Source organism: Erpetoichthys calabaricus, chromosome 3 (genome assembly GCF_900747795.2).
Source record: "Erpetoichthys calabaricus chromosome 3, fErpCal1.3, whole genome shotgun sequence".
Lineage (NCBI taxonomy): Eukaryota > Metazoa > Chordata > Cladistia > Polypteriformes > Polypteridae > Erpetoichthys > Erpetoichthys calabaricus.
The window spans coordinates 14,829,398-14,855,799 of record NC_041396.2 but is presented as its reverse complement, the minus strand read 5'-3'; the positions used below and the strand labels follow the sequence as shown (position 1 = coordinate 14,855,799).

At 40.0% G+C, this 26,402-nt stretch overlaps 2 protein-coding genes across 4 annotated transcripts in view; both read right to left on the bottom strand.

Annotated features, from left to right (window-relative positions):
- clic5a (chloride intracellular channel 5a) overlaps positions 1-26,402 on the bottom strand; it is a 1,193,419-nt gene that overhangs the window by 576,785 nt on the left and 590,232 nt on the right. The gene's annotated exons all lie outside the window — the stretch shown is intronic.
- Positions 12,514-26,402, bottom strand: part of ccm2 (CCM2 scaffold protein) — a 139,122-nt gene continuing 125,233 nt past the window's right edge. For both annotated transcript variants that reach the window (XM_028796392.2, XM_028796393.2), the window contains exons 7-10: positions 19,185-19,242; positions 17,271-17,412; positions 16,527-16,665; positions 12,514-12,857 (exon numbers count right to left, since the gene is read on the bottom strand). In XM_028796392.2, coding sequence (XP_028652225.1) covers positions 12,577-12,857; positions 16,527-16,665; positions 17,271-17,412; positions 19,185-19,242 — 620 coding nt within the window. In that variant the 3' untranslated portion in view covers positions 12,514-12,576. The remainder of the gene's footprint in view (positions 12,858-16,526; positions 16,666-17,270; positions 17,413-19,184; positions 19,243-26,402) is intronic.

Genomic DNA, 26,402 nt, shown 5'->3' with positions numbered 1-26,402 from the left:
TAATTAGTGTATGGGCAGCCATAAAACTACTGAGACAGCATCTGAGATTAGGGGCAATATATACATTAGCTAAACCCGTTTATTCAGAGTAGGAGGGCAGGAAACCTGGAGCCCTCCCAGCAGGTTTGGATGCAAGGCAGGAAAAGTCCTTGGTATGTAATATGTATGATATGGCTGATGTTAAGAACAAAAAGAATATGATATTTCAACTATCTATTTTGAGAGAGAGAGAGAAACTGAAAAAAGGGGGACAAATCTATATATATAATTCACTAAGCCGCCGCTAGAGCAAGCAAGACACCCATGAAAGCATGCAGGAGGAGCCACGCCCACCAACTCTAAGACCATTAGATACGACGAAAACTCGCAGAGCCACGCCCACCAACTCACAACACCGGGCGTCATTCACGTTCGTCTCTGCTAGACTCCACATGCACCTCTGAGCCACATTGACTTTTCATTAGTCAACCTCAGTGGAACCTCGGTTCACACACAGGCAGCGCCAGAGAGAGAGAGAGGGCTGGACTCATAAGGTAAGAAGGCAGTTAAAGAATGCACTGGGCTTGATTTTGTTTTCAGTTCTGTTTACAGCGATCGGTTCGTAGTGTGCATTGTTGCAATGTTACTTTTCTTGGTGGTTTATTAAATTATGGATTTTTTCAAATGTTAATTTTTTTTCCCTGTGCTTAAAACTCATTAAAAAAAAAAAAGTGTTTTTTAGCCAGCGGTTGGTAGCGCTATAGAGCAAACTATTGCAGTGTTAGTTTTCTCTGTTGTTCAAGGTTTTCTCAGTGTTATTCAATGTTTTTACATTTAGTTTACTATTACGCTGTGCATTCTATGGTTTAATTAACTATATTTGTGCTTAAAAACTTAAAATATATATTTACATACAGTTTGTACAGTCTGGAACTGATTAATTGTATTTACATACAATCCTATGGGAGAGTTTTGGAACGAATTATGGTCGTGAACCAAGGTTCCACTGTATTCTTTTCAGTTATGACGCACGACCGCGTCCACCATTGCAAACTGTTTTACACGCCATGGTCTTAGAATTGGTGGGCAGGTCTCTGAGTTTCTCTTCCGAACAGGCACATGACCAGGCGGTGTGTATGCTTCGAGAATGAGGGTGGATGCGGCAGGACTATCTAAGAAGAGGCATGTTTGTCACGGATGTGAATCGCTGTATGCAGCGTGTAGAACAGTTTGCGCGGGGTATCCCATGGTCTTACAGTTGGTGGGTCTCTGTTAGTTGCTCTTGCGAGCGGGCACATGACCAGGCAGTGTGTATGCTTCGAGAGCGAGGGTGGACGCGACAGCACCATCTAAGAAGAATCATATTTGTCGCGGATGTGAATCGCTGTATGCAGCATATAAAACAGTTTGCGAGGGGTATTCCATGGTCTTAGCAGTGTCTATACTTCGATGTGAATCGCTGTATGCAGCGTGTAAAACGCTGTATTGTATGTTGCCCTCTCCAGAATTACATCTTTTCATTCACCTACAGTCGTATCCTCAAAACCAACCCCATTTGGACAACGGTGTCTTTCAGGAAGTGTTCACCCATCAATACATAATTATGCGGCGGGTTGGCTAGTATTTTAAAATTCTGCTACTGGATTATTTTCACAATTTTAGGTATTTTGAGCTGTGAATATAAACTAAAAAATGATAAATCAATAAATACAGAATAAATACAAAAACACATTAGTAGGCTCAGTTTTTCACCAGTTGGCAGATTCTCTTCACCTACCTATCTGTAGTTCAGTAGAGACATTGCCAACTCTGGAATTTTACAAGGTTTGTATCGCTTTGTTTGTTAAACGACTTTTATAAAGTAAAAGTGATTGGTCAGCAACAATATGCTGCTCTTGTATGATGACTGTTAGTGTCTCGATCAGCCCAGTTTTATTTTCAGAAATGATTTCCCCTGTGCGAAGTGTCAAGTGAATGAATTACTGTCAACAAAACGCAGGCACCTGAGAAATAAACTGAAACGTTATTCACTCGTGATTGTTCTGTCCATACAGTAGTGGTTTTGTTGAGCAGCACATTCTGACTTCAGACGTTTAAATTACATCTTGATATGCAATAAGTGCAAAGAAAGGTGGCACAGTACACTTTACGAGCCCGTAGTTGGCTTGCTCTGTCACCGCCAAAGCTTTGTGATCAGCCACCCTCCATCACCAGCCGCTGCTAATCACTGGATGAATACATGCGGGCGGATCGTGGTGGATGACTTTCTGTTTTAGAGTTAAAAGTTACAAGGGTTAAAGGCTAATGGCAAGAATATTCATTCAAAAACGAAAACTAAAAATATTTTTTTGTATATTATTATTTTATTTCCAGCTACTTTAATAGCTTCGTTTCGATTTAGTTTTTCATTTCGGCTTTGTTATTTTATTTCAGTTTATGAAAATATTTTTTTTAATAATAGTTTCAGTTTTGATTTTAGTTTTTGTTAATTATAATAATCTTGCTGCAGACCTTCGTTGGCTGGCAGAGGAGCCTCCCTCCTGACCCATCAAGACCCCCGCAACATGCACCCAGGAGCATCTGGCTGCGCTCCACAACTGAGTGTGCAAGATCACGTGTGGCTTTTAGCAGCTCTTCTCTGTGTTCTGGGGGACCAGGAAAGGTGTACGGTGCCAGAGTCTGAGCGGGTACTCATTATCACCTGGCACATGTAACGACAGGACTGCTGATACAATGAACAGTATATAAAAAAAAAAGTAACTGAGGGTTCAGCCAGTTTTCTTACCAACAAGCCAGCCACCATGTACAGTGCAGTCATGTCTGCCAATGCTAGTTTCCCTCGAAATAAATGAATCACGGGTTGAGCCACAGCACCAAGACAGACATGTTTGTCAGTAACAGCTTGGCATCACACATGACTTGTGCATCACTTTGACAAAAGCAGCTTCAGTCCCTCAGTTGCCCTTATTGCAATGTGGGCACAGTAACATGATCTGGTTACATTAGGAGGACCGGACACTGCTTCATATTTTTATGTTGGCAAAAAAACAGTATGTCATATCCCTGGGCATCCTTTGTAAAGAGTATGATATATCCCGATGTTCAGGCTAAATTGCCCACCATGGCCTGATCATTCTGGCCCCCTAATTATCCCCTGTCAAGAATTGAAGCTCTCTCTCATCACTTCTCAACCTAACAGCTAATGTCCGGTGAGCGTACTGCCGCAAAAATTTGCTGGCATCACATAATCCAGGGGGACGCAACACATTAGTAGTGGTTGACGTGACTCCCGACTCACTGTGTAAAAGCACTAAATAAATGTAATGAAAATTATTATTATTATAATATGTATGTACACAGAAAACATTAACAAAGTAGCTCCTTGTCAGTCAGTTAATGGCTTCAAGAATAGTATGAATGACAAGAGTGATGTTTGACAGAAATATTTTTGACCTGTCAACCAGTTCCCTGAGAAGTGATAACAGGTAGCCGATGAAAAACCAAACAAGTTCTTCAGTGCAAATATGCACCATTGTCCTTTATCCATATTACTAACTAAAGGTTATGGACGCAGGGCGCATCGAAGCGCACGCGCACTGCAACGAGCCCGCCCATAGCTAACGACACAGCTACAGAAAACACACCCGCTAGACAAATGAAGCACACGAAACAGCTCCCAGGCAAAGGAGTCACGGCTCAAAAACGAAACAGCTCAACTAACGGAAATACAAATCCGAGCCCATAGCTAACGACACAGCCACGGAGAAAACAAAAACGAAACGATTCAGCGCATATGTGAATCACATTACAGTATTACAGTACGGAATCCCCAGGCGTCCAGACTACACAGAATATTTGAATCACATTACAGTATTACAGTAATACATTATAGAGCTAAACTACATACAAACACAAGCCCGTATGGCTACGACCTGTATACGAGCCCGTATGGATAAAAAGAATGAACGAGGGTGCCCACACAAACAAACCACTTTAGTACAAATATGTTTATTTAATTAAATGAAAACTTTACCATGGCCACAACCTGTACACTAAACCTGAGGTAAAGCATGCACGCCACGTTGTACAGTCGCCTGAGCGCGACCACCCACACCACCGCATATACTATGTTTGTTTAGTAACGTAGCCCTCCATGCCCGGATCCGCCGCCATGGCCACTTCAGCACGCGAATCCGCCGCCGTCAGCAAACGACTTCTCGCTGACGACACAGCCATAGAAAAACAAACACGCGACTGCATGGCTGAAAACAATAAACGAAGGTGTCTACAACTGAGTCACAGCTCCAAAACGAACCCGCTTTAGTACAAATATGTTTATTTAATTAAATGAACTGTCCCAGGACGCACCCACCCTCCATGATATTTCATCCCTCCAAGTATCAGAGGGAACAGAAAGTGATTGCCATTCTTGGATTTGCGATTCTTTCGAGAATCGCGGGCTTGCTGGTTAAAATAACTAAAATACAGTCTAGTCTGCGCGTAACATTCAACATTTTTGAGGTTTAATATGCTTGTCACATCAACACACATTCTAATAATGACTTGGTGATATAAATTTTTATAAGCGCGAGTCATCATTTAACTGGTACGGCTGCATTTCCAAGTTTCCCAAAAATGTTGCTATAATGCACATGGGGGAAAACTTCATGGCTTGGACGACGGTAATTCTTCATTGAGATAGAATGTGACACGGGGTAATTACAATCTCTCTTTTCCTCCTTATGCAGAAAGGAAGATGGACGGCTTTTCCAATTCTGATGTCACTTCCTCCCCCCCCTAGACGGACTCATAAGAGGAAGAGCCACCATCTTGGGTAGGCGACCTGAATGACACAGAACACTTGTTTGACATTTTACATGCATTTGCTTTAAAATCATTTTTTTCAATTGCATGGGGTGGGCCACAAAGTGCCAAAGACACTTAGGTTGTCTGGCTTTATCTTTACATCGCATATGCATAGGTCAGATTTGCCATAAATGTATGCACATTCCCCTATCAAGTTATCTTTAATCAATCCTGACGTTTGCATAGAAAGTTTCATACGCAGATTTCAAGCCTCTTTTTGTGCATACGCAAGCTTTATAAATGAGGCCCCCAGATCTTTGCCTAGGCAAATGACTGGTAAGGGGAGAGAGTTAGCAGATATGATGGAGAGAAGGAAGGTTGATATATTGTGTGTGAAGAGACTAAATGGAAGGGGAGTAAGGCCAGGTGGATCGGAGGTGGATTCAAATTGTTCTATCATGGTGTGGATGGGAGGAGAAATGGAATAGGGGTTATTCTGAAGGAACAGTATGTCAAGAGTGTTGTGGAGGTGAAAAGAGTGTCAGACAGAGTAATGATCATGAAGCTGGAAATTGAAGGTGTGATGATGAATGTTGTTAGTGCATATGCCCCGCAAGTTGGGTGTGTGATGGATGACAAAGAAGATTTCTGAAGTGAGTTGGATGAAGTGATGAACAGTGTACCCAAGGGACAGAAAGTGGTGATTGGAGCAGATTTCAATGGACATGTTGGTGAAGGAAACAGAGGAGACGAGGAGGTGATGGGTAGGTATGGTGTCAAGGAGAGGAATGAAGAAGGTCAGAGGATAGTAGACTTTGCCAAAAGGATGGACATGGCTATGGTGAATACATATTTTAAGAAGAGGAAGAAACATAGGGTTACGTACAAGAGTGGAGGAAGATGCACACAGGTTGATTACATCCTATGCAAAAGAGTCAATCTGAAGGAGATTGTAGACTGAAAAGTGGTGGCAGGGGAAAGTGTAGTTAAGCAGCATAGGATAGTGGTCTGCAGGATGACGTTGGAGATCAAGAAGAGGAACAGAGTGAGGGCAGAGCCAAGGATCAAATGGTGGAATTTGAAAAAGGAAGACTGCAAGGTTGAGTTTAGGGAGGAGGTGAGACAGGCACTGGGTGACAGTGAAGAATTACCAGACAGCTGGGAAACTACAGCTGATGTAGTAAGGGTGACAGCAAGAAGGGTGCTTGGTGTGACATCGGGACAGAGGAAGGAGGAAAAGGAAACCTGGTGGTGGAATGAGGAAATACAGGAGAGTACACAGAGGAAGAGGATGGCAAAGAAGTGGTGGGATAATCAGAGAGATGCAGAAAGTGGACAAGAGTACAAGGAGATAAGGCACAAGGTGAAGAGAGAGGTGGCGAAGGCTAAAAAAAAGGTGTATGATGAGTCGTATGAGAGGTTGGACACCAAGAATAGGACCTGTACCGATTGGCTAGGCAGAGGGACCGAACTGGGAAAGATGTGCAGTAGGTTAGGGTAATGAAGGATAAAGATGGAAACATACTCACAAGTGAGGAGAGTGTGTTGAGCAGATGGAAAGAGTAATTTGAGAGGCTTATGAATGAAGAGAATGAGAGAGAGAGAAGAGGTTGGATGATGTGGAGATAGTGAATTAGGAAGTGCAACAGATTAGCAAGGAGGAAGTCAGGACAGCTATGAAGAGGATGAAGAATGGAAAAGCCGTTGGACCAGATGACATACTGTGGAAGGATGGAGGTGTTTAGGAGAGAATTTAACCAAATTGTTTAATGGAATCTTGGAAAGTGAGAGGATGCCTGAGGAGTGGAGAAGAATTGTACTGGTGCCGATATTTAAGAATAAGGGGGATGTGCAGGACTGCAGTAACTATAGGGGGATAAAATTGATGAGCCACAGCATGAAGTTATGGGAAAGAGTAGTGGAAGCTCAGTTAAGAAGTGAGGTGATGATTAGTGAGCAGCAGTGTGGTTTCATGCCAAGAAAGAGCACCACAGATGCAATGTTTGCTCTAAGGATGTTGATGGAGAAGTTTAGAGAAGGCCAGAAGGAGTTGCATTGCGTCTTTGTGGACCTAGAGAAAATATATGACAGGGTGGCAAGAGAGGAGTTGTGGCATTGTATGAGGAAGTCGGGAGTGGCAGAGAAGTGTGTAAGAGTTGTACAGGATATGTACGAGGGAAGTGTGACTGTGGTGAGGTCTGCGGTAGGAGTGACGGATGCATTCAGCATGGAGATGGAATTACATCAGGGATCGGCTCTGAGCCCTTTCTTATTTGCAATGGTAATGGACAGGTTGACAGACGAGATTAGACAGGAGTCCCCATGGACTATGATGCTTGCTGATGACATTGTGATCTGTAGCGATAGTAGGGAGCAGGTTGAGGAGACCCTGGAGAGGTGGAGATATGCGTCTAGAGCATTGTTTCCCAACCTTGGTCCTGGGGGCAAACTGTGGCTGCAGGTTTTTGTTCCAACCAGATTCCTAATCAGTGACGACACCTGATAAAACTGAGCTCATTTAATTCATTCTTTTATTCTACATTCGGAAAAGCACATCAGCATGATTTTTACATTTATAAAACATTTAGAAATTTAGAGATTTAAATGCTTAAACTGTGCAGTTTTTCCCCTTCGTGGTATCTTATTAATGACAATTAAAAATGAGCAGACACGCTGGCAAACACTGAATAATCAAAGGCTGCAAGTACTTTAGCATCAGACCCACCAATTAGTAAATAATGGATTAAACAAGTAGAATGAAAATCAAAATGAAAATATTGTTAAAAAGAATACAATATATTCCCATATAACTGGTTGGTACATTTTAAAATATATAGATAGATTTTTTTATTTTTTTACCAGACTTAGTTTTCTAATTTCTATATCGTTCCCAAAACACAGAACTTGGGAAATAACTCATCACTTAATTAGCCCAGGAGTCCAATTAAAAACAGAAGCTGGTTGGAACAAAAACCTGCAGCCACACGACGTTGGGAAACACTGCTCTAGAGAGGAGAGGAATGAAGGTCAGTAGGATCACCAAGACAGAATACATGTGTGTGAATGAGAGGGAGGTCAGTGGAATGGTGAGGATGCAAGGTGGATGAGTTTAAGAACTTGGGATCAACAGTACAGAGTAATGGGGATTGTGGAAGAGAGGTGAAGAAGAGAGTGCAGGCAGGGTGGAATGGGTGGAGAAGAGTGTCAGGAGTGATTTGTGAGAGACGGGTATCAGCAAGAGTGAAAGGGAAGGTCTACAGGACGGTAGTGAGACCAGCGATGTTATATGGGCTGGAGACGGTGGCACTGACCAGAAAGCAGGAGACAGAGCTGGAGGTGGCAGAGTTAAAGATGCTAAGATTTGCATTGGGTGTGACGAGGATGGACAGAATTAGAAATGAGGCCATTAGAGGGTCAGCTCAATTTGGACGGTTGGGAGACAAAGTCAGAGAGAAGCGAGATTGCGTTGGTTTGGACATGTGCAGAGGAGAAATGCTGAGTATATTGGAAGAGGGATGCTAAGGATAGAGCTGCCAGGCAAAAGAAAAAGAGGAAGGCCTAACAGAAGTTTATGGATGTGGTGAGAGATGACATGCAGGTGATGGGTGTGACAGAACAAGATGACAAGGACAGAAAGATATGGAAGATGATGATCTGCTGTGGCAACCCCTAACGGGAGCAGCCGAAAGAAGAAGTTGTTCATTAAAGAAATAATTGTAAGCTAGCCATCTAAGTTATAAATGTGCGTAGTATGTATCTGTGTAAACTTTGTGAAGCTAGACAGCTTAGTTAGTGTTGTCCTCCTGCCTTGTTTGTTTTTGTGTAATTTTTCTCTATATTTTGTGAGTTGTTTTTTTTCCTTTTTGACAATAAATGGAGCCTGTTTTTATTTAGCTGGTTTAGTTTTTTCTGTGTTTTGTCTCCCTCTCTCTGTGTGGCCTATTTATATACCCCTAGGCGTTTTGGTAGGCTGTAACAACATTAACAAGACACAAAAATTCATAATTTGGCATATTAGGTTTGGCCCTTACTTACACTGAAAGATATATTCCAGCTATTCAAAGGAATTGATGGTGGTGTTGGGAATCAGGTGTAATAAGGGGGACCTACAAAAAAACATTGCACATCGCTTAACAGCAATAAGGTCTGCTTTCACTAGATTCTGCATTTATATTATTTCTCATGCAATTTAAAATATAAACTTCATGGAGCTTCAAGAATTTCAATGGGGAGTCATAATGGGAGAGCCAATACCATAAAAACCCAAACAATACTGTAAAACAACGGAGTGGATTTTCATGAAATTGTGCATCAACGCTCACCAGCCACTTTATTAGGTACACCTGTTCAACTTCTTGTTAACGCAAATATCTAATCAGCCAATCACATGGTAGCAACTCAATGCATTTCAGCATGTAGACCTTGTTGAGATGACCTGCTGAAATTCAAACCAGGCCTCAGACTGCGGAAGAAGGGTGATTGAAGTGACTTTGAACATAATCTACTGTGATTTTCATAGAGAAAGGTCTGAAAAAGGGAAAATATTCAGTGAGCAGCAGTCGCCTGGGCAAAAATGCTTTGTTGATGCCAAAAGTCAGAGGAAAATGGCAAGATTGATTTGAACTGATAGAAATGCAACAGTACCTTAAATAACCACTCATTATAACCGAGGTTTGGACAAGAGCATCTCTGAATACACAAATACGCCAAACCTTGAAGCAGGTGGGCTGTGGCAGCAGGAGACCACACCGGGTGCCACTCCTCTCAGCTAAGAACAGGCAACTGAGGCAACATTCACACGGACTCACCAAAATTTGACAACTGAAGATTAGAAAAACGTTGCCTGGTCTGATGAGTCTCGATTTCTGCTGCGACACTTAGATGGTAGGGTCAGAATTTGTCATTAACAATATGAAAGCAGGGATCCATCCTGCCTTGCATCAACGGTTCAGGCTGGTGCTGGAGGTGTAATGGTGTGAGGGATATTTTCTTGGTACACTTTGGACCCCTTACTACCCAATGAGCACTGCTCAAATGCCACAGCCTACCTGAGTAGTTGCTGACCATGTCCATCCTTTATGACTGCAGTGTACCCATGATGGCTGCTTCCAGCAGGATAACGCACCATGTCACAAAGCTCAAATCATCTCGAACATGACAATGAGTTCACTAAACTCAAATGGCCTCCACAGTCACCAGATCTCAATCCAATAGAACACCTCCGGGATGTGGCAGAACAGGAGATTTGCATCATGGATGTGCAGCCGACAAATCTGCAGCAACTGCGTGATGCGATTATGTTAATATGGACTAAAACCCCTGAGGAATGTTTCCAGTGCCTTGTTGAATCAATGCTATGGAGAAGTATGGCAGTTCTGAAGGCAAAAGGGGATCCAGCACGGTACTAGCAAGGCATACTTAAGAAAATAGCCGGTAAGTGCATATTACACTACAAATGACCCAGCTTATCATATAAGAGAGGACAGAGCAGATTATACTATTTTAGAAGGCTGGAATCCTTCAACATCTGCAATAAGATGTTGCAGATGTTCTATCAGACGGTTGTGGCGAGTGCCCTCTTCTACGCAGTGGTGTGCTGGGGAGGATACATAAAGAAGAGGGACGCCTCACACCTGGACAAACTGGTGAGGAAGGCACACTGTATTGTAGGCATGAAAGACAGTTTGACATCCATGGCAGAGCAATGGGCGCTGAGCAGACTCCAGTCAATCATGGAGAATCCACTGCATCCATTCAACAGTATCATCTCCAGACAGAGGAGCAGCTTCAGTGACAGACTGCTGTCACCGTCCTGCTCCACTGACAGACTGAGGAGATCGTTCCTCCACCACACTATGCAACTCTTCAATACCACCCGGGGGCATAAACATTAACATTATACAAAGTTATTGTCTGTCTGTATACCTGCATTGTTATCACTCTTTAATTTAATATTGTTTTTTTATCAGTATGCTGCTTGTGTCTGGAGTTTTTTTTTTGTTTTTTCTGTCCACCCTGGCCATTGGACCTTACTCCTTTTCTATGTTAACTAATGTTGCCTTATTTTAATTTCTTATTTTGTCTTTTATTTTTATTTTCTTCATTATGTAAAGCACTTTGAGCTACTTTTTGTATGAAAATGTGCTATATAAATAAATGTTGTTGTTGTTGCTGCTGGAGTATGTGAATTTCCCCTTGGGATTAATAAAGTATCTATCTCTTTTATATAGTGCCTTTCATATCTATCTATCCATCTACTACAGTTGACCCAGCTTATCATATACAGTTTACACCGTTTCAAAAGTTTTATCCTGAATAGGGGCTCCAAAGAGGGACCAGCACAAAAAAACTGGTTGTTTGGCCCAGCTTACATGTTGTATACATAACTCAGTTATTCAACAAGGCATCCAGTTTATTAACGTGGAATTAAACAGCTATTCCTGAAACCAGGAAATATGAAATACAAACAAGTAGTGTTCATAGTGGCAAACCAGCAAGGAGTTTGGGCAATTATGGCATCCAAACAGACACAAAAAGAACACATTTTCAGCTTATAAGAGCATATAAAATGACAATGAGGTAGTGGAGACAATGGATTGGACACTGGCATTTCATCCTGTGATAACAAAAGGGCTAACATTTGGGGGGGAAAAAACAAATTCTTTCTTACCTTAACCAACACAGAAAAATACAAGGGCAACACTGGGTACTTCAGCTAATATAAAATAAAATGAAACACATCGATTATCACAAGTAAATAATTCAAGCAAAGCAACCCAAAAAGGACTAGTGAGGGGAAGTACATCAGTTAGGAGGAACAAACCAAAATAGTTCCAAATAAAGTGAGGAATTAATCTTCAGATTCAGGAAACAGTTGGTTGAATTTATTCCAGCCAAAGGAGGTAAACACCAGAAATTGACCTAAAGTTTACAAATATTTTCCAAAAAACAAAACAAAAAAAAAAAAACCTGCAAATGATGGATCAACATGTTCAAAAGGACGAGAAAAAGCACATTCTGTGTAGTTTGTTTAAAACTGATTCTGAGGGTTTAGGCGAAGATCAATTCACATTCAGGTCAAATTATTGCAAAAATTCTACAATTGAACGAGAGTAAAATGAGACCTACTTTCTGGATATCTGGGAGAAAAAAAAAAAAAAAACTTTACTGAGCTGTTCTCATTTAAAACGTATCTACTGAATACAAACACTTCATTGAACTTATCATGTCAGCACCTTTACAAATAAGTAAAATTATAAAGTCAGCAGCACAACCTGCTGGAATTTAGAAACAATCACATTAACGTTCCAATTAAGATGGATATGGGCAAATGTGTTTGTTACAAACATACCAAAGAAAAAGATTTAAGTCTCTTTGAATAACTTAAACTTCATTCAAACGTAGAAAACAAAAGTCACAGCTGCAGATTTCATCTGAGCATTTCAGTTTAGAGAAGCACAGTGCGTTCTCAAGGGTAACAGTGCAGAAAGCAGGTCTGTCAGTACCCTCTTCAAAAGACAGGATGTGGTCTGTTAAAGAACGGTAAACAAGTCAACTCCATACGGTTAAACAAGACACTGGTATAAAGCTGCGCAAATAACTTTCTTTTCATCGTAAGTCAAGGCAGAAAAACATTGGTGGGAAGGGGGTCAAATAAAGGTGATTCAACTTGACATGTTGCACCTGCCCCACGTACAAGGATATAAAGGAAATGGCCACTAATCTTTGTTGCACAATATGAAAATATCCAAGGGCTGCTTCTCAGTTCAACCCTGATTCCCTTTCCACTCCTCAGGAAGAGTCTTGATCCATGCTGCATCCCAAAGCTTCTATATCGTCACTAATGACTGAAATCATACGGTCCCACTCATCTGCTTCTGAGGGCACAGATTGGTCATCAGAACCCCCTGCTCCCCCATTCCCATTGGTAGTGGAGTTGGAGGTGGTGCTCATTGTCCTTTTATACCTCCCAAAACTGTCTGTGATGATTCCTCTGCCATCTTTTACACCAATTGTTTCCAAAAAGTTTTCAAAGTGTTGGCTGTCCTTCTCTGGAATAAATGGCCTGAGCCCTGAAGTGGTGAAAAGAGGAAAAAAAAATGTTAGTTCATGTAGTGATCAGAATTATTATTATTACTACATATTATTGGGCTGACGCTTTTTCTCCCAGGTGACTTACAACATATGAGATCCAATTGGTTACATTCCTTTTGTTTTTCCAGTTGGAGTACAGTCAGGTAGGGCGACAGAACCCCACACGGCCTCGGAGTAAGGACACCAGGGTTCATGTCCCAGGTCCTCCTTGCATGGAGTTTGCATGTTCTTGCCATGTTTGCACTGTCCAAAGACATGCAGGTTAGGCGTGTGTGTGTGTCAGCGATGGATTGGCGCCCCATCCAGGCTTTGTGCCCCTTAAGTGGGTAACAGAATGACATGAGCACAGGCAGGTGAAGTGACTTGCACATAGTCACACAGTGCAAATAGCAGGATCTGAACCGCAACCTCTGGGTTTGAAGGCCAATGTCTTCACCACCACATCACACTGCCTGCCTAAACACACATAAAAATATTTAACTAATTAACAGAATTAGTACAAGTAGTAATAAGGTTTAATTCCCACATTTTAGAAGAAGAGGACATGTCCTTAGTCACAGAATGCCCTTGGCTCACACTTTCTTGCTAACTTATTACTTATTTCATTCACTTTTGCAGACTGCCTCAACAATAAGAACATCTTTTCAATGTAAGCCCCTAAATACTTCTCAGTTTTAATTCTGTATGACACAATCGCCCATCTTGTATGTAAAACACCGGTCTGCACAAAAAAAGTGTATTTTATAGATTTAGGTGTGCTGAAACCATTTTAGAAAACTGGAATTTTTCTACCACAGATCATTTCCACAAAATATTAGATTCAGTAAAAACATTATATACCATTATGAGCATGAAAATACTATTGCCATAAAACAAATGTTTTTGATGTTGAATAATATTGTGTTGAAAAATGGCAAGACTTTCACGTTCTCAACGTTAGTTGAGGCAGACACAATCCAAAATCAAGTACAGTACTATTTAAAAGTTTGGGCACCCCTGATAAAAATCAGGTATCACTCTATAACTTGCTAAGCTTTTGAGGCAGCAACTTCATTTTAATATATTTTATACCTTATGGAAACAGCAACATTTCAGTTGTGAAATATTTTTTATTGGACCAACAGATCCAATTTAATGTGCATTTAAACAAAAATAGGCAGGTGCATAAATGTGGGTGCCCCAAAGGAATAATCCCATCCATATTTAGTAGAGCCTCCTTTTGCTGAAGTAATAGCCTGTAGACGCCTCCTGTAGCCACTGACAAGTCGCTGAATTCTGGCTGGTGGTATTTTGGACCCTTCTTCCATACAAAATGCCTCCAGTTCAGTCAGGTCTGATGGCTTCCAAGTGTGGATAGCCTGCTTCAAATCAATCTACATATTTTCAATGATGTTCAGGTCTGGGGACTGGGATTGCCATTCTAGAACATTGTACTTGTGCCTCTGCATGAATTCCTTGGTAGATTTTGATTTGGATCATTGTCATGCTGAAACATCCAACCCTGGTGTAACTAACTTTGTGACTGACTCTTGAACATTCTTGTCAAGAATTTGCCGATACTGGGAGGAATTCATGCGGCCCTCAACTTTAACAAGGTTTCCTGTACCTGTGCTATCCATACAGCCCCATAACATGATGGATCCTCCACCAAATTGCACAGTAGGCAGCAAGTTCTTCTCCTGGAATGCTGTGCTATTTTTTCGCCATTGCTTAGTGCCTCTGGTTGTAACCATATAACTCTACCTTAGTCTCCTCTGTCTACAGTGTTTTTTTTCCCCAAAATGTTTCTGGCTTGTCCAGATGCACTTTTGCATACCTCATGTGACTCTTCTTGCGCATCACCCTTCCACAGAGCTGTTCCCAGTGCAAAGCTGTGCTGGACTGTGGAACGATGTACAATGACACCATTAGCAGCCAGATGCTCTTGTAGCTCTCTGGAGGTGGTCTGTGGTTTGTCTGTGACCACTCTAACCAGCATTCGGCTGTGCCTTTCAGAAATTTTTCTTGGCCTACCACATCTTTCCTTCATAAGGACTGTTCCTGTGGCCTTCCAATTCCTAACTACATTTCTGCTTATGGAGACAGACAGTCCAAACCTTTGTGATAATTTCTTGTACCCTTCTCCTAATTCATTACGATGAATATTCTTAGTTTTTAGGTCAGTGGAGAGTTCTTTAGAGGTTCCCATGTTGCCACACTCTAAGAGAGAACTAAGGACAAACACAACTAGCAATTACTAATGTTAAATAACCTTTTTCATGATTGGTTGCATCTGTCTTTGTAGTTTAAGTTCTAATGAGCTAATCAAAGCAATTTTGTGCTGCAACCTTTCAGCATTAAATGACTACACGTTTTCAAATTAATGCAATTAAATGGGTGCCCAAACTTTTGCACATCCATTTTTTTTACATTTTATTTCATACAACTCAGTGCTGCACTGAGCATTTTGGTCTGATAAACATCTCTTTGTCTATATTTCTCTAGTAAAAAAATGGCATATTGCTGTGATATTCTCTTATGAAGACAGAGCAAATTATCATGCAACCTCAGAGGGAGGCCCACACTTTTACACGGCACTGTATTTGCTACATATTTTTTCTTTCAAATCAGTATTTTTTTCCTCTGTCTATTCCTTCAAATTATCCAGGAATTTATATTTAAAAGGTTAGAAAGATGCCTTTTTATTGCCTGAAGGATAGAAAGTTGTTGTTTAAATGTTTTTTAGTGAAATATGCAAGGACGGGTCAATCCACCCACAGTCTTGACCAGGTAACAGGTAAGCAAACAGTAAAAGACTACACCGCCTTATTTTATTGAGAAATACAAAACTAAAAAGTGAGTTCCACAGTTTTCTTGAGAATACAAAGGCAGGAAACTGAGGACCTAGCTGAGGAGGTTCTTTGTTCCTACTTAACACTTGGGTGCAACATGTCTTTAAAAATGTAATTAAAGCACTGTGATTTGGATTCCAAAAACACCTCCCAAGACCCCCAACCCCCAAGTAGAACATGAGAGTGGTCTATGATGAAAATGGGGTGAGGTTTACCAGGACATCACTCAAATGAAGAGACACTATACAAGAAAGTAGAGCGAGTCTATGTTAGCACAATCCTGCTGCTCCACCATGAAACACCTTCAGAGGAAAAACTACCACCAAGTGACTACTTGAACAATTATATGTCTAATTTATAATTTTTTCCAAGTCTAACTCATTTTTAAAATATATTATGTTTTTCTCTCTAAAATAGTGTTCTTCATTTTAAACCATCTCTCAAAACAGGGCATGATAGTATAATTCTGCTGCTGGCAGAGTTGCACTCAGCACCCTCAAATCTATTAAGACACCTAATTTTTAATGGAGCAAAATATTCTTTTTTTTTCTTTGCAAACCAGTGTAATGAATGCCCCTTTTGCTTGTTTGCAGTACACAATATTCTCTACATTAAAACATAAGTGTTCACCAAGCTTTGAAAATTTTCCCCCAGTTTGTTTCCCTTCTTCAGTATTTCACAGCCTTGAGTTAAGTCAAAGAAAGTGGAGGGAGACAAATCACCATTAAGGGGTGGGGTTCTGACAAAAATGACTTACATGCAAACAATAACTTGCTAAATTCCCTAATTGAAAAGCAAGTCAGTTTCAACACCCACCTAATAAAAGAAACTTCCTGCTGTCACCATACAGTTGCCGCAGTTTGATGCAGAACTCATGGATAGAGAGCCCATTCCTGTACTCGTGAAGAAGCATTGCAAACTGCTGGATTTCTTGGGAGGAGAGCTTAGTTCTTAGCTGTAGACATAAAGTAGTATTAGTGCAAAGTTGTTCAGTGACCTGCCTTTTAAAAAAACTTCTGTGAAGATAAAAGTCACATATCAGCTTGAATAGTTTATCTTTAAGGTGTCAGAATTAACCCCCTTAGTTTTAGACCCAAGCGTATCGTGCAACAGTAGTAATAGATAAGATGCTGGCATGCGCAATGTTTTTTTTTTTTCCCCCCCTAACGGTTAAAAGAGACTGATGGTAATCAAGTGACAGATAATCGATGTTAAACTAAGTTTTAAAAGTTAACAAAATCTAGTTCAAGATAAAAGGCTACCATGTGCCTTTTAGCGGTGCCTTTTCTGATTTATTTTTTGCATTTATCAGACATTTTTTCATTTACATTATTCCTTGTGTTATTTAAAGCTAGATAACTTTAAAAGAAAACATAACACTCTCCAAAGCAAAAATTCTCTATTATCTTCTAGTTTTTTAATTAAAGAAAATGTAAAACTTTGATCTACTTAGTTTTTACAAGGATGTTGTATGCTTTCATTTTCCTTTTATCTTCTTTCAGCCCCCTGTAATGACTGAAAATCTACTCATTTTGTATACTGTATATACTCCCTTCTTACCGTCATCATGTAGTCCTGGAGCAGCTCAGTGGCAGTGGTGCTCAGCTCACTCTCACTCACGGTTTTATTTTGAGGAGAAACCTGTGTGGAAGAGGAGGAGGATGGAGAATTCCCACCAGTGTCCAAGGAGCTTTGAAAAGAACTGCGAAATAGTCTAAGTTTAGACAGTGTATAGACAAAGATTAGTCTTGTTAATCTAATAAGCATAATATTAATGTAATTTAGGGTAGTATCCTGAAATTAAATTTAAAATCTGGTTGTCGTTTCTGTGGAGTTTGCATTGTTGTTCTCTCTGGTTATTAAAGATCTTTTTATTCACTCCCAAAAATGTGTCTTGCAATTCTAAGAGCAAGTATGGGTTTGTGTGAGACTGGGCCAACAGATGGTCTGGCACACCATTCAGCGCTAGTATCTGTTTGGCGTTCCATGTAGTGAGGACAGACTTCAGGCTCCAGATCGACTGAAAAAAAACTGTGCTTGAGAAAATGTGATTATGATTGTTGTTTTTTTTGTTTTGTTTTAACTCAATTGTCTAAGTCTGACCTAACAACAATCACATTTCATATAAAAGTGTAGCTCAAAGTGCTTGTGAAGCAGTTGCCCCCTAGTTCCCTTTGTTCAGATAAATGTGAAGATCGCACTCTGGTGTGGAAAAAAACAACAGTACAAAGACCCTTTGGAAATGTTGGTCTCAGTGTGGTACCAAGTAAACCCTGGAAGGATTCACGTGAGGAATGAATGTTGAGCCAACACAGGAAAAACAATCCAAAAACAGGACATACTGGTAATAAGGCAATAACTGTATAAAATAAATCCACACATACATACAAGTTAACACAAAACAACACACAGTACCAGTCTATCAGATCAATCCTAGTACCTGATTTAACCTTAGAGTCTATTTATGTTACGACCACATTTAAAAAAAAAAAAAAAAAAAAAAAAAAGAAGGTGTAGATTCACTTGTGATCGGGTACATCAAACTGGCCATATACAAAGTTGGTGAGAAATGAATGCCCTTTGTGCCCAACAATCAAATCCCCTTCCTACTCCACAAGTGTAATGTGTGCATGCACAGGTGCGGCATCCTCTCAATGCGAATGCACTTTGGCACAGTGCAGACACTGGAGGTGAATTAACTTTTACAAGTGGCGCAGTGGTAGTGCTGCTGCTTTGCAGTAAGGAGACTGTGGAAGATTGTGGGTTCGCTTCCCGGTTCCTCCCTGTGTGGATAGCGCTTTGAGTACTGAGAAAAGCGCTATATAAATGTAATGAATTATTATTATTATTATTATTATTACTAAATAGTAAAAATGAATCAAGCATTCCAAAGTGAACATAATTAACACATATTTACAGGCCTAAAGACAGCAGCCATGTGATTTGAGATAACCTAAATAGAGGTGATGTTCAGGATACTGGAGAGTAAACAAACAACATCATACAGTGAAATTAAATTCACCCAAGATGTCTACAGTTTAAATGAAACTGTACACCTTCAGCAGAGCTAGCTATACAGTCACCTTGATAAAACATGTATTTTGTTTAGCAAACAAAGTAACGTATTTTCATGTTCTCTTTTATTTACCAGATATAAGACATTTTGAAGTTATGTTTGGAGGAATTATTTTAATAAATAAGCAGCAAAAAACAAATTCAAAACACATTTATATAATTATGCACTCTCTTTATTTATTGTCACATTTTACAGTATTTTCATTTATTTGCATATTTACTTTTTTTTTTTTTAAATTAAATTTCATCCAAAACATTCCTCTATACGTCACAGATCCCTAAAGAGTTACAGAAAAATTAATTCCTGATTCAGGGTTCTGTTTACTGTCTTATGTCTTTATATACACATATCTCCATTGTCCATGCATTTCTAAGTAATGTTAGCCAGATTATACTTACAATGTGCTTGCTTCAGTTTCATAAGCATCCTTGGGATCTGCTTTAGTTGATGAATCATCTGCCAAAGACAAAGCATTAAAATGACAAATGGAGCACATCTGGTTTTTATGTACTACTTTTCAACATTTATAATGCACTGGCAAGGCCTCCACTGGAGTACTGTGTTCACTTCTGGTCTCCAGGCTACAAAAAGGACATAGCAGCACTAGAAAAAAGTCCAGAGAAGATCAACCAGAGGACTACAGGAGATGAGTTATGAGGAAAGATTAAAAGAGATGAACCTTTTCAATTTAAGCAAAAGAAAATTAAGAGGAGACATGATTTAAGTGTTTTAAATCATGAAACGAATTAGACCAGTGGTTCGACAATGTGACTTTAAAATGAGCTCATCAACAGCATGGGGACACAGCTGGAAACTTGTTAAGGGTAAATTTTGCAGGAGTTTTTTCTTTACACATAGAACTACAGACACATGAATAAGTGACCAGGTAGTGTAGTAGACAATAGGACTTTAGGGACCTAGGAGTCAAGGAGCAGTGGAACAGGTTTAAAAACATTTTACAAATAATGCAGGACAGGTTCATACCTAAATTTGTAATTAGTAGAAAATTAAACAAAAAAAACACTGCAGTGGGTTAATAAACAGTTGAAAAACAAGCTGCAAAGGATAAAAAAAAACAGAAGACAAAGGTGTGTAAGACTAATAACTCCAATGTGAATTGTAGGGTGTATGAGGGGAACCATTAAGAAGGATATAAGGGAGGCTAAAAGGCAGGAATATAGCAGATAAGGTGAAAGACAACTCAAAAAGGTTCTTTCAGTATAGTCAAGAAATAAGTGCATCAGGAATAGTAAAGGAGAATTAAAAATTACAGACAGTGAAATAGCAGATGCTCTAAAGTACTATTTTTCTGAGCTCTTCACGTGTGAGGAAGTGGATAACCTCCCATCTGTAACTACTAATGAGGAAGTGAGGGATTTGGAAATTGTAGAGGGAGAAATGCTGCTGAGGTTAAATAGGCTGAAATCAAACAAATCATCAGGATCAGATCATATTTATTCTCAAGTTGTTAGCAGATGCAGATAAACCCTTGACACAATTTTTTATGAAGTCACAGTACACTGAATTATGAAGGGCTGGAAAACAGCAAATATTATCCCATTAAATAAAAATGATGAACAGGCAGATCCAAGTAACTATAGGCCAGTAAGCTTAATGTGCATCACTGGAAAATTAATGGAAGGAATTATTAAGGATAAGATTGAGTGACACAAGGCAAGAACAGGAGTTTTACTAAACAGCATGGTCATGTCTTACTAACGGGATGGAATTCTATGAGGAAGAAACAAAAGGATATGATGAAAGTGGAGCATTTGGTATTATTTATCTTGACTTTCAAAATGCATTTAATAACATGCCACATGAGAGGTTGGGCATCACACTAAATGAAGTGTGAGTACAGGGTGTGGTTTGTAGATGGGTGCAAACTTGGCTCAGACACAGTAAACAGAAGGTGATGGTGCATAAAACCTTATCAGAAATGGCTGATGTTAAAAGTGGTGCCCTGCAGGTCTCAGTGCTGGGGCCGTTGCTATTTTTAATATTTATATAAATGATTTGGATAGGAATACAAGTAACAAGCTGGTTAAATTTATTCCAAGGTAAATAGATCGGCAGATAATCTCAAATCCATTGAGAGCATACAGGCTTGGGCAGATGACATTTAATGTCAATAAATGTAAAGTATTACACTGTAGGAAGTAAAAACGTTAGATATGAATAGAAAAATTGGAGGTCTGGATATTGAAAGTACACCTTATGAGAAGGATTTAGGAGTCATAGTGGACTCGACACTGTCAGCTTGCAGACTGTTCAGAAGCCATTAAGAAGGCTAACAGAATGTCAGGTTATATAGCACCTTGATATGTGGAGTACAAGTCACAGGAGGTTCTGCTCAAGCTTTGTAACACACTGGTGAGGCCTCATCTGGAGGCGTGTGTGCAGTTTTGGTCTTCATGCTACATAAAGGACATAGGAAAGATAGAAAATTACAGAGAAAAGCAACTAGGCTGATTCTAGGGCTAATTATGAATTATGAAGAAAGACTAAAAGAGCTGAGCCTTTTTGGTTTAAGGAAAAGAAGAGAAGGAGAAGAAGAGGAGACCTGACTGAAGTGATTAAAATTATGAAGGGAATTCGTCCAGTGGATTGAAACTGTGACTTTAAAATGAGTTAATCAAGAACATGGGTAACACAGTTGGAAACTTGCTAAGGGTAAATTTTGCCTAAACGTTTGGAAGTTTTTCTTAGTGTAGCGTGGTAGACAGTAGGACTTTAGGGACTTTCAAAACTCAACTTGATGTTATTTTAGAAGAATTAAGTGGATAGGAACGGTGAGCTTTGTTTGCTAGGCTGAATGGCCTGTTCTCACCTACTGTAGACTGCTCTAATGTTTTAAACAACGCTCAGAAAGCTATTAAAGGCAAATAATATGTTAGATGATATAGTAAAAACTGTTGAATATATAGTAAAAATAGGGGCGATACGCTTAAGCTACATAATGCACTAGTGGGATCACATCTGTAGTATTGTGTGCAGTTCTGGGGCATCATGTAGAACGCCTAAATCCCTACCCTACTAAAACATGATATAGGAACAAAACTAGAAATGTGTGTACGCACAAAAAAATTCAGATGCATAAAACTAAAAAAAAAAGAAGAGTTCTACACACCTTTCCTTTACAAATCCAAATCAACGTGAATTTTAATGCACACGCATGAGCCTACATCCCCACCCGACTCCTTCCAGAATTTCACATTTGAAGTTGAATATGCAAATCAATATAAACAGCCCCTTCCGTTCAGCGTTTTGTTAAAAAGACAAAGGCAAAAGCATGTGTATAAAAGAAGAATTTCAGTGAATGCAAAATGAAGGTCATGCTCAATTAAGTGGAGACAATGACAAATGTACCATTTGGTGGCTTAAGCAACAAAATGAAATTGATAGAGTGGTACAGTGTGGCAGTTCAGAAAGTCGCACAGTGCTCAAAATAAAAAAAGAAGTGGTCACATATCAAAGTCGACGTGAAAAGCTGAGTCACAGCTCACTGTCTGAGTGTCAACACCACAGGAGGAGGTAGCAGAATTCTGGGGCTCATACCATTTGAGCAGCAAGCTGCTGCAATTATTGGCAAGACACGCATATATCTCACCACAAAATTAATGAGATGCATTTTTGCATCACAGATCATTTTCACATTAATAGAGTGGAAATGCTTCCCATTTACATAAGCAAATTCATTCTCTGAAGGTACACTATATTACCAAAAGTATTGGGACGCCTGCCTTTACACACACATGAACTTTTAATGACATCCCAAAGGCTTTAATATGGAGTTGGCCCACCCATTGCAGTTATAACAGCTTCAACTCTTCTTGGAAGACTTTCCACAAGGTGTACGAGTGTGTTTATGGGAATATTTGATCATTCTTCCAGGAGAGCATTTCTGAGGTCAGGCACTGATGTTGGATGAGAAGGCCTGGCTCGCTCGTACTCTAATTCATCCCAAAGGTGTTCTGTCAGGTTGAGGTCAGCCAGGGCTCGCACTGTGCAGGCCAGTTAAGTTCCTCCACACCAATCTCCCTCCTCCATTTCTTTAGAGACTTTGCTTTGTGCACTGGTGTGTGTGCAGTTATGTTGCCCTCCCCAAACTGTTCCCACAAAGTTGGGAGCATGAAATTGTCCAAAATGGCTTTGTGTGCTGAAGCATTAAGAGTTCCTTTCACTGGAACTAAAGGGCCAAGCCCAGCCCCACTCCATAATCCACCCTCCGCCAAACTTTACACTTGGCACAATGCAGTTAGGCAAGTACTGTTCTGGCAACCGCCAAACCCAAACTTGTCCATCGGTTGGCCAGACAGTGAAGTGTGATTCATCACTCCAGAGGACACATTTGCACTGCTCAAGTGCAGTGGCGGTGTGCATTACACCACTGCATCCGACGCTTGCATTGCACTTGGTGATGTAAGGCTTGGATGAAGCTGCTCGTCCATGGAAACCCATTCCATGAAGCTCTCTGCGCTGCACTGCTCTTGAGCGAATCTGTAGGACACATGCAGTTTGGAGGTCTGTAGTTATTGACTCTGTATAAAGTTGGTGAATCCTACACACCTCAGTATGCGCTGTCCCCGCTTTGTGATTTTACATGGCCTACCACTTCATGGCTGAGTTGCTCTTGTTCCTAATTGCTTCCACTTTGTTATAATACCACTAACAGTTGACCGTGGAATATTTAGTAGCAAGGAAATTTCACGAATGGACTTTCTGGCATCCTGTCATGGTACCACGCATGAATTCACTGAGCTCCTGAGAGGGACCCATTCTTTCTCAAATGATTGTAGCAACAGTGTGCATGCCTAGGTGCTTGATGTTATTGATTGGAACACCTAAATTCAATAATTTTGGGGTTGTGTCCCAATACTTTTGGCAATATAGTGTACCTTTACAGCAATGTGCGTGAAGTCGACCGCTCCGACTACATTTGGAAAACTGAACATTGCTGTGAATTACATTTTGATGTTTGCCCATTCAACCACAGTGTAAGAAAACCTTATATCTGGATGACAAGCGGATAATACCATCCCATACAGCTGGCATGGCGTGACTCAGTGGATGACTGAGAAATACCCGATCAGTCAGCCAGTTCACACTGAACTGCTCCTGTGTCTAAAAACCAGAGGATGGAGAGAACTTGCAAAGGAGCAGGTAGAACACAATCCTTCAAAGTATGCCTTTATAAACCAGGCCCCAGTTCAGCACACAGCTCCAAGAGGATAGCTCTTGGAAATCTAAATTGACTTTGAAGCCAGTCGTCATCATCTGACAAGAAATCAGTATGATCTCTAAATACGCGCTTCTCTTCTAATTCTGCCATTTGTGAGGTCTTCTAACAAGGCTAAAGCAGCCAAGGTATTTGGAATAGTTTGGACATTCTGTGCACCATGATATTGTTGTAGATTGCTTACAATCAAGTGTTTTAAATTTGTAGACCATGTGCAATTTATTTTGGATGTGTATTTTATAAAGCCCATTTCATGGATTTGAATCTAAAAAAGAAAGGGAAACCACACAGAAACAGTAACACTGCTTTGACGCTGGGTGCCGCCCGTTTGCAAAACCGAGCAGAAATGTGTGTACGTCTGGTATGAGGCTGAAAATGTACACGACATTACGCCAAGTTTGGTTTTTATACATCACGATGAGAGTATGGAAACGGATGTATGCAACATTTCTGCGCAAACGCACTGTTTATACATGAGGCCCCTGGTCACCAATCTACAAGAAAGTTATAGCAACACTTGGTTGCTCTCTTCTGCGCTGCTTCAAGTGCATCCCAGGGCTTAAGGAAAAGTCCTACTCGTACAGACTTGGAGAGGTAAACCTGTTTAGTCTCGAGTAGAGGAGACTACGTGGGGACCTAATCCAGGTCTTCAAAATTCCTCAAAGGCACTGATAAAGTAGATCCATCAGAATTCTTTCAACTTAACTGTGAATCACATACTTGAAGATACCAGTGGAAACTAACAGGAAGTGAATTTAGGACTGAAGCCAGGAAGGACTTCTTGATGCAGAGAGTTGTAAGAATCTCGAACAAACTACCGAGACATGGAGTTGAGAAATTTGGATGAGCTATTGGGACAGTTTAGCTGTTAGCTAAACAAATGAGCTTGATGGACTTAATGTACTCCTCTTGTTTGTCACTTTATTTATGCATCCATATAATTATTCTCCTTCTCTGATATTTTATGAATAATATGAACAGATCATTCTTGAAATGAACAAAACCAAACATCACATGCTTGTTCATAAGACTAAGAACTCTTCAAGCCACACAAAACCTCATCACACCAATTGGAAGAGCAGATTCAATTAGCCTTTAGGTTCATGTATGTTTTTCAACCTAGGCTGTGAATATTTAAAAAATTTACTCAGCACTGATAAGAAATCTCAGCTTTTAAATCCTGGCTGAAGATTCATAACTTTAGTCTAATATACCATGACTAGAACTGCTGATTAGCTGTGCATACTTCATTTCTGTTTGTTAGTCACTTGTACAGAAAGATAAGTATCACAATATTTTTAAACCATTGTTAACCATACTCTATTCTGTTTCTCTTCTCTGTACCCTCATGTGGCACTTAGTGCCACTGCTGTACTGCCATGCTTCTCACCTGCATATGAAAAGGTCATCTCGGATTAAGGAGCATTAAAATCATCAGAAGAAAAGATTCTCTCATCGGATTGGACAGCCAGCATGGACCCCATTAAAGAAAAACCCTGGAGTGGTTAGGCAGCTGATATAAGTTCTGTATTTAGTAATTACTATAATCTGTACCTGCATTTTAACTGAGAAATATCCACAACGCTCTGCACAAAAATAATTTGTAATGTATTATAAGTATAATTGTGTTTTCTGTAATTGTAACTTATACATTGTTATGAGTAATTAATACACAAATAAAGGTAATTCCAAAGGGCTCAGAAACTTTTCTTGCCACTGACTTCTGCGTGTGTGTGTGTGTATATCCCTGTATGTGTAAATGAATTTGATTTGACATGAACAGGTGATGGAAGTCTAAATAGGAACAAAATTTTTCTTCTTCTTTCGGCGGTTCCCGTTAGGGGTTGCCACAGCAGATCATCTTTTTTCATATCTTCCTGTCCTCTGCATTTTGCTTTGTTACACCCATCATCATCCATCCATTTTCTACAATAATAGATAGCAATAATACAAATCCTCAGGTACTGTTTAGATCAGTGGCTAAATTAACAAATGGGAATTCAGATCTACAGTGCAAAATACCAACAGATGTTAGCAGTACAGACTTTATGAACTTCTTCAATGAGAAAATTAAAAATATAAGATCCCAGATCTCAGCATCACAGTACAAACCGCACACTAGCTTAGCAGACCCTGTCTCACATTGCATTCAGCACTTTAGTAATTTTAATCCTGTAACTGAGCACGAAGTCTTAACTTTAATTTCTAAAATGAAACCCACTACTTGTTCCCTAGATCCAATGCCAACAAAACTAATAAAAAGTGCAATGAATGTTATGGCAGTGCCTATTATAAACATTACCAATAGTTCATTATGGCATGGTACAGTACCTGATGCACTAAAAGTGTCAGTCATTAAACCGTTACTTAAAAAGTC